Consider the following 9632-nt stretch of genomic DNA (forward strand, 5'->3'; position numbering starts at 1 on the left):
GAAAAAACGGGGACTCGTATTTGCTTCAGGCCCCCGAGGCAAAAAGTAACAGGGGCCCGAGGCGAAACTAAATGGACTCGTATTTTTTTGGGGCGCATTTTGTCATTTTTGGACAGTAACGGTAATTTTAGGAATGAGCCCCCGTTTTATAAATAACGAGCCCCCATTTTGTGGAAGTTGATTCCACAACCCACCACTTGCCTTGGGATTAGGTCTGGGATAGGCCTGGGATGGCCACACCTGAGACATGGACCTGCAAATTCAAATCTACATGAATGAAAGCACAAAATATGAACTTTTGAAATAGTTTATGTGTCTCTAATTAGAATTTTTTTATATGAAACTAAAACCCATTTCAGATTATACTGTCTAGATTCTAAATATGTAAATTTATTTAAAAATTGATTATTTTAACTATTTTTCATTTAATTTATACTAAATCGGGTCCATGAACTTGAAATATTAACTAATTTTGTTAATTTAATAAAAAAAATTATTTTAATGAATTTTGAAAAAGAAATTATATGTCATCAATCTACACAAAACTCTTTTCTATTTAAAAAATAAATAAATAAAAATGTTAAGTTTACGTGAAATTATGTGGGTTGTACACGTCAAATTTTAAAAAAGATAATTATGGTCATTAAAAAATTAATTTAAAAATATATATTTTGAAAAAAAATACAGAAAAATATGTTCATCAATCTTCAGTGTGTTACAAACCATTTCCCAAAATGGTTTGAGAAAATAATTTTCATTGTGTCAAAAAGTGTGGGTCGTACACATGCATGGTATGGTCCTGAAATAGGCATTTTTAAAACATGGTTTTTAGAAATCCATTCAAAAAGTTATTTTTTATTATGTGGGTATTAAAAGAAATTACATATTTGGAAAGTAGACTCAGAGGGATATCTTTTATAGTACTGACTTTTTCTAAGATTCAATCTCCAAGTGTTTCAAAATTTAAGCTCAAATGAGACAAAACCTGAAAATCGAGGAAAACACTTCCACTTTTTGACCAAAAAGTGGACTCATCTTCTTGCACTGACCCTAAACATAGTTTGGGGATCCCATCTTATCTAATGTCACAAGTCCTCCTATTTAAAAAAAACTAAAACACACCTTACGCTAATTTAATATGATAGAAATAAGGGGTTGATATGCAATCAATGTAATTATATTCTTAATTTTATTTAAGACTAATAAATTGAAAAATAAAAATACTTAGTAATTCAAAACATCAAACAATGAAAATGATTGAGATGGATTATGGCTTACCTTGAAATTTATGTAATATTGACTTTGCCTATTAATACATTGCAACAAGGACCTAGGATGTAATTTGGTACAAGAGCCTAGGGCTAATGAAACTCGAGATTTCTAGACATTGGAATATGATCACTCTATGATCTAATCATGGTGGTATGATTTTGACATTTGTAGAACTTGATCTTCAACATCTATAGAGAATGTTCATCTAGGTAACATATGTGAGGAAAATTGGGTGGTGCCAAGAAGTGCTTTTGGAAGTCTACCATGTATAGAGGGAAATGTAAATCTTCGATGATAACAATAAAGCGTTTAGAATTTGATTCAGTAAAGAAACAAAAAAGTTAAATGTTCATGTCCTAATATAAATTACATATAATGCAAATCAAAACTAAACTATTTGTGATGGAACTTTTGAATAAGAATTGATAAGACCCTCTTGTCTTTTTTTATAATTGAAATATTCAACTAAAATAATATCTTTAAGTACTGACCCTAAACATATATTTAACTTGAAAACTAAAAACTTGTTAAAAATATAAGCATATATATAAAATAACTAATTCAAAATGCAGGGTTCTTCTCATACCGTGTTTTGTTATGTGGTGACGGTGTTGTTATGCTGATGAAGATTCAAACCACTGCTGGACCATTGTGATTGTAGACTGATCCATTATGCTTGTAGATTTGAAACTCAACGTCGTAATACGAAAACATATAAAAAAAACATCTAAAACATAAATGTGAAGTTTAATATGCCTTCTCTCTTCTAAACCTTTAAATGGTGGCGTCACTCCACATATTTTATGCACTCCCCAATGCACACTTAAATGCAATAAGTCGTCTCACATTTTCTTGAATATCTGCCCCACAATTTTTTTTCAAAATATGTCGAAGGCATTGAAACAGAAGAAATCATGAGAACCACAATCATTAATTACTGTGGAGACTAAGCAACTTAAGAGATAATATTCCTCACTTTCTGTTCAAGTGGAGGTGGTTGATCAGTCACTTGGAAAACAAAAAATCAAAAGAAAAGGATGGTTGTTACCGCATTTCATTAAAATAATTCTATATAAGATCTTTTGTAACCCTGCAAACCAAAAAGAAAAGTGTTTGCAGTTTGTTAGATAGATTTCAGAGCTATACAATCTAGGAAAGCCATGACATACCCATCAGAAGAGATGAGAAAGCCTAGCAGAGTGTTGATAGCTGGAGGCACTGGATACTTGGGAAAAAATCTGGTAAAAGCTAGCTTAGCTCAAGGCCACCCCACCTTTGTTCTTGTCAGGCCCGATTTTGTTTCAAACATCCACAAAGCACAGCTCCTTATTTCCTTCAAACAGGCTGGTGCACACCTTGTTGAGGTAAACATGGGGTGATGTCCTTTAAAACTGGTTGGTTTTTAGGATCTATATAAGTCATTTAGTTTGTAGGATCTATATATCTGATTTCCGCTTTCTAACTTGGATCTTGTAGTATGATCGAAAATATTGATGATGAAAAAGTATCACACAGTTTAAATCAGAAGTAAAAAAATCTCTTTTAGAAGATTATTTGTAGAAATTATAATAAATTGGTTTCTGAGATCCATGAAACAGTGTTTATTTGTCTATAAGATTGCTAGTAAAAATACCTTTTTGTGATGGCAAATGCCTATGCAGTTGAATTACAAAGAGAGGAGAAGTTAATCCATAATTTGTTTCTGGTATTCTATTATTAATTATAATCAATCATGTAGTAAGAGAAATCTGTTTTTGAATTCAATTGTGTTCAAGATTTTTTGCCTCAAATTTTCAGATTTCGGATCACACTCTATTCATCATCAGGATGAGGAGAGCCAAAGGAAACAGCTTTCTCTTTATATGATAGATTGTGGAAATCTCTTAGCATTGTTCAATTATATATTGATATATTGCAGATATATAATTTATATAATACACAATATTAGCATGAATTGTTTTTAAATTTGATTGTTGAAAAAACTTGCAGTCAATCTAGAAGCAATTCAGACTACAAATCATAAAATTTATGGGTGAACATATAACACGGTTCATTTGATAGATTCTGTAAAACTCAGTGCATGTCATAATCGTATTATAGGACAAGTTAATTTATATCTTCAGTATTGTGTTCTTTGAATTTTGATCAGCTATATAATTTCTGATGGTGTATGTGTATGCAAATAGCAGGGTTCATTTGATGATCATGATAGCTTGATAAATGCTGTAAAAAAAGTGGATGTTGTAATATCTACAATGGCAGAAAACCAACTGCTTCAGCAGCTTAAATTAGTCAGAGCTATCAAGGAAGCTGGCACTATTAAGGTAAAGATTTCAAAGGTCAATGAGAAAGTTCTCTGTTTCGTTTTTGTACTTGGTTAACACAATATGCTCTACTTTTTCAGAAGAAACCCCCCAAAAAAACACTTTTGATTCCCAATAAAGTAACTAAAATTTTAACATGTGGAAATCTTAAAGATCAAAGAAGAATCATATTTTGTTTTTTCAGTAGCATTATGGGAGATACTTTCCAACTTCATCAGGCAGGTATAACAAAATAGATCTCAATTTCACCCATTGTTAAGTTGTGAGAAGATTCACTAAACTAGATTTCAGTGATTCTCTGAACCATGAACACCCAAGAACATCCATTAGGAATTTAGGACATCCCAGATTTCTGTCTGAATTTCATAGGTTATTTTGATCTTGTGAATGTTATTAAAATCTTTCATTCATTCAATTTTAGATCATGTTCTTCTTTTTTTTCATATTTCTGATTTGTTATGTTACGGATGTAGCGTTTTCTTCCATCAGAATTTGGAATGGATCCAGCTAGAATGGAACATGCAAAGGAGCCTGCCAATGTAATATTCCAGCAAAAGATGGCAGTGAGGCATGCAACTGAGGCAGCAGGAATACCCTACACATACATCTCTGCAAATTGTTTTGCAGGCTACTTTCTTGCAGGCCTTGCACAGTACAATCAATTTGTGCCTCCTCTGGACAAAGCAGTTATCTATGGAGAAGGCAATCACAAAGGTATTCAAAACTCCATTCCTAAATCTCATTGATTTTATTTTATTTTATGTTGATTCCAATGGTTTGAAAAAATAGGTGAACAAGGACAAACCAATTAATGTCTTACCCCTGAAATAAATTTGCCTGAATTTGTCATAGATCCATTTTTAATTAAAGCTGCCCTGCCTGCCAGATTCTGTCAGGTGGCTGAACAGGTAGCCTTTGGGATCCAACCAGCTCACTGATGCTCATTTGACTATACTTATTAATAATTAATCTGGATTTCAATTAATAAATACAGGTCAGATTAAATACAGTTCAGATTAACTATCAATAAATAAAGTCAAATGTGTATATAAGTGACCTCTTTGTGTCGTGAATATTGACTATTGGATGATTTCACATGTTTGGTAGGAATTTTTGTAGGTTTGAAATTTGGAAGGGAAAATAGTACAATAAATTAAGAAAAAAGTTTTTTTTCCAAAAAGTTTGTAGGTCGTTGTAAGGAAAGTATTATTTAGTTATCAATCAATCATTATTATGTCAATAAAGAGTCATTTTTATTGTAGACTTACCTTCATTAGATTTTGGACTCTATATATATGTTGATCTTAGATCTTCCAACTAATGCAATATTAACTTTTGATATAGATATAAAGTATACTAGGAATATTGATGTCAGAGATATGTTATAGTTTGGAGTATTAAAGTTATTCAAAACAAAACTTCTAACTATCAATATTTGGGACATAGTATAATCGGACTATATAGTTGTTCAACAAAAAAATCCAACCAATTTGGATGTAGATATAAAAATATTTAATTCTAGAAAAAACTTCTAACTATCAATATCTAGTACATAGTACAATTTGGATTATATAGTTGTTCAAACCAAAAAACCTAACCAACTTGGATGTAGATATAAAAAATATTTAATTATAGGAATATTTTAAGATGTGATTTTTTAGACATATTCTATTTAAAGAGAAAAAGGTGTATGGTCATTTGGCTATAATCCACCTACCATTTATTTATTTTACACTAAAACTTGAAGTTCTTTAAAGAGTTAAAATTATAGAAAGTTGATTTTTTTTTATTCCCAACGTCATGACTTGCAAAGAGATTATTAAGACCATTTCTTGTGAATGTTGAAGTGTCTAAAATCCATAAAAGTTAAGGTTGGATTAGAAGATATTTTTTGGATTTTTGCTAGTATTGAAATTTGTCAAACTAAACTTTAACATTAAGCCTAAACAAATATGTTATTTCTTTTTTTATGAATAATTATCTATATTATCATTTATAAAATAGTGTTACACGTATTCACTAATAAAAAGCCATAAAAAGAATTATACCTCTCAAATCCAAACATCATTACATAAAATCATTAAAAAATAAAATAAATACTTTTCAAATCTTCACTATTTTAAATTTTAATTAAATTAATATTTTAATAAATATATATTAACATAGAGACTAAAAATTTAAATTTATTTTACACCTTTTACCAACTTAAATTTATCTTTCACTTCTAGATCTTTATAGATTATTTTTCAATGTATTATTAAAATTTTAAAATTTAATATACAACAAAAAAAAATCTAATAACTATTCAATTAAATTAAAATAAAATTAGTGAAAATATTTAAACATTCTATCAAATAACTAATATATTTTGATATTTAATAGATTTAAAATACAATAAAAAGAAAACTATTAGCATGTGAAATATTAATGAATTTTTATTTTTTTAATGTAGTTATCTGGGTAGATGAAGGAGATATTGCTAAGTATGCAATTAAAACAATTGAGGATCCAAGGACAATAAATAAAACTATTTATATAAGGCCACCCCTTAATATTTTATCATTGCGAGAAGTTGTTGGAATGTGGGAAAAGCTCTGTGGAAGGGTTCTTGACAAGCCTACTATACATGAAGAAGATTGGTTAATCACAATGCAACAAGGTAAACTATCACATTGAAATCATTTTTATTTTTATTTTTTAAATTTTGTTATATTTAATCAAAATAGTAATATCTAAAAATGATTAGTTTTTTTCGTTATTTAAAAAAAATAAAAAAAAATTCTTATGATATCAGATAAATCAATGACTTTTGAAACAAGAGTGGCTATGGCTATCTTCTATCATATATTTTTCAAGGGAGAGCTCACAAACTTTGATGTCGATGGAAAGGAGCAATTGGAAGCAACTCAACTATATCCTCAAGTTGAGTACACATCCGTGGAACGCTATTTGAGTCGTTTTGTTTGACCTATTAAATTGGTCTAATTTTAAGAGAAAACTTCGACAAAACAATATGTTCATAATAAATTTGTTGTTTATGTGGGCTTAAAAAGTGTGGATTGTTTAAATTATTTTGTTGAAAATCAATTTGATTTTTTAAAATTTAAATTTTAAGATTTACATTTTATTGTTATGATTACTAGTACATGTTATGGAGATATTATACTATTTGATATGTAATTTTTTAAATTATTTTGTCAAGTGCCACTTTTTTTGTTTAAAAAAATGTGATCAATTATTGAGTTTGTTGACTTTGTGTGCATAAATCAAATACTATAATCTTATATTCCATACCTAAAATAAAATCAATTTCTTATAAATTAAATAATGTTGATTGCAATCTATGGTGATGGGTGTAGATTTATTCATAAATCAACATGCAATTATTCCACATGATGATCTTGATGTATCCAATTTTTCTCATTAATATAGTTTACAAAGGTGAAAAGAAAAAGAAAAAGTGATTGATTATTAAATTCACCCCTCCATTTTTTATTAAACAAAGTATATTCACTCACTTATTGCAATCTTCACATATCCACACCTTAGATACCACAATCAATATACCCCTACCCAAAGTCAAATAAAATAAAATCAATGTTGAATGATATTCTTTTCAATCTATGGTAAAATATGGCATTCAACAAAAGCTATATTTTACACTATTCGTAAATTAGCATGGAACCTCTCAATAATCTTGATGTATACCAAAATTTATGATCTCTACAATATGTTCTAATGATCCATAGTTTAATACCTATTTAAAACAATTTTCCCTTAAAACTCTACAAATTCATAATAAGTTTCATAGAATTAATCTAGAAGTCCTCCTAGTGCCCAAAATTAGTGATTTAAAAAATTTAAAAAGTAAACACAAGTCACATCCAAAACTACAAATCATTTGGAGGATTTCCAGTAATAATCAATTAAAGAGATTTCATAAAAATTTGTAACTTTTCATTTGTAATTTTATATGTTTTAGACTAAGAAATAAACAAGATACACAAACTTTTTCATTGTTATACTAATGGGCTAAGATGAGTCCAAATAATAGTTTGATGTAACCAATATTAATGTCAATTCAAATTTTGTATGTATTACTATTATAACAAACAATAACCATTTTGATTTCTACAGTCAATAATACCTATATGCCATGAATTTTCACATAATGAATGGATTTTTTTGGTGGTAAGAGACATATAGATTTACATGAGATCACTTTTCATTTTATGCTTATTTGTTTTATTTAAGATAGCTCGCTTGTATTCATGGACAATTTGAATGTTTAAACATCTATACTAGTTGGGTAGAGGCGAGTATAATGTAAATAAAGCAATAAAATTGTAACATGATTTCAATTTCTAGTAAAGGTCCAAAGTAGTATTCATTAAATCATGCAATGACCAAAATGAGATGGTATTAGAAAATAGAGTTTCCATAGAAACAATCATTGTTGTGGTATCTGCTAGCCATACTTATATTTTAAAGAATATTTTGCATACCCAAACGTATGACCATAAATGTGTTGATTACAATACAAGATTACTATATGACAAGATGCACTCATAACTCTAACTAATAGTGTTTTGTACACCATGGATCAAGCTATAACAAGATTGGTCTAAAAAAACTTACACAGTTTGAACACACATACTTTAATAAATTATCAATATTATGGAATTTGTTAAAAATATGAAGAAGTTTTCATTAAAATTAATGCATCTTAAACGCGTTATCATCAAAATAGATTGTAGATAATTCTTAAACTCTAAAGAAAAGGATCATGGTTGAAAAGATAACAAAGGAAAGTATCTCAAATGGTAAGAATATTTAAATCAATTCCATTGTGAATGTCAGTTTATTCTTACAAAATCAAACATTCTTGCAAATTATCTCAACAAATAGCACCCCAGTGTCTCTATAGATGCAAAATCCACCTACCGGTTCCAATAACCCATGTTTAGATACAACGAAAGAATTCAATGTTTATTTCAAAAGTATAAATCAGCTAGCCTAATTAAAGAGACATCTTAATGAAAGGATTTAGCAAAAAGTACATTCAAAGTGCATTAGCTAATATTCAGATTTTAGAACATCTTGGATGCATTACCACTCCTAATTATTATAGTGATTATTATGGTATAATAATCAATATTACCTAAAATGGGAATCTTATTTTTGCCACGCATGATATACAATCAACATTAAAAAGAATGGAATATTCTCCATAAATTCTATTTATGTACCAAGTGGAAACAACTAGAGTGGAAAGATGTTTATAATGACTTGGATTTTGAGCCAAGGGCCCCATCTTCTGGCAGCAGGTCTAGTGGGAGTAATTTAGTTGAAATATAATTGTACAAAGGATTGTTAACGTCGTCCACTTTAATTTAGTGCACACGATAAACCTCCTTTATTAGAAATTGGCTTACCTAGTAGAGTTGGTATTTTATCCATTTACTTGCAATGTAAGTTATTTGAGTCTTGTTTTAAATTTTGAGTCTTAGGGAGTCTATTAAGTGTGCATAAATATTGAGTATGCTCTATCTTTGTGCATAGTTACAAACTGAGAATATTTTAAAGATATCTTGCATGGTTCTATGATTAAAATTGGTAAATATTGTTTTTGAAGTAATATCGAAAAGCCATAACCTTTTGGCCTCTGGCCTCCATTGTTATTTGATCTAATCCGTTCTTTGTTCTAACTGGTATTAAAGTCTCTTTTGACCCTTTGAGAAGCCATTAATAGTAAATATACCATTTTTCAATAAGTTATATTAATGATTTCACCTAGATATTAAATAATTTATCTCTATAAGGTTGCACTTAAAAAGCTCTTATTAGCAAATCTATCCATTTTCAATAAAGTGTATTGAGAAAGTCATTATTAGTATATCTATCCATTTCTAGTAAATTGTATTGAGAAAGTCGTTATCATTTAATCTATCCATTTTTAGTAAAGTGTATTGAGAAAGTCATTATTAGTAAATCTATCCATTTCTAGTAAATTGTATTGAGAAAGTCGTTATCATT

At 28.9% G+C, this 9632-nt stretch overlaps 1 protein-coding gene across 1 annotated transcript; it reads left to right on the forward strand.

The window, feature by feature from the left end:
• Positions 1 to 2354: 2354 nt before the first annotated feature.
• LOC131072143 (bifunctional pinoresinol-lariciresinol reductase 2) lies at positions 2355 to 6667 on the forward strand. Its single transcript, XM_058008216.2, has 5 exons — positions 2355 to 2636; positions 3462 to 3596; positions 4070 to 4310; positions 6049 to 6255; positions 6391 to 6667. The coding sequence occupies exons 1-5, from the start codon at positions 2433 to 2435 to the stop codon at positions 6561 to 6563; spliced, it is 960 nt and encodes a 319-aa protein (XP_057864199.1). The 5' UTR covers positions 2355 to 2432; the 3' UTR covers positions 6564 to 6667.
• The last annotated feature ends 2965 nt before the right edge of the window (positions 6668 to 9632 follow it).

This window comes from Cryptomeria japonica, chromosome 6, assembly GCF_030272615.1.
Source record: "Cryptomeria japonica chromosome 6, Sugi_1.0, whole genome shotgun sequence".
Classification (NCBI taxonomy): Eukaryota; Viridiplantae; Streptophyta; class Pinopsida; order Cupressales; family Cupressaceae; genus Cryptomeria; species Cryptomeria japonica.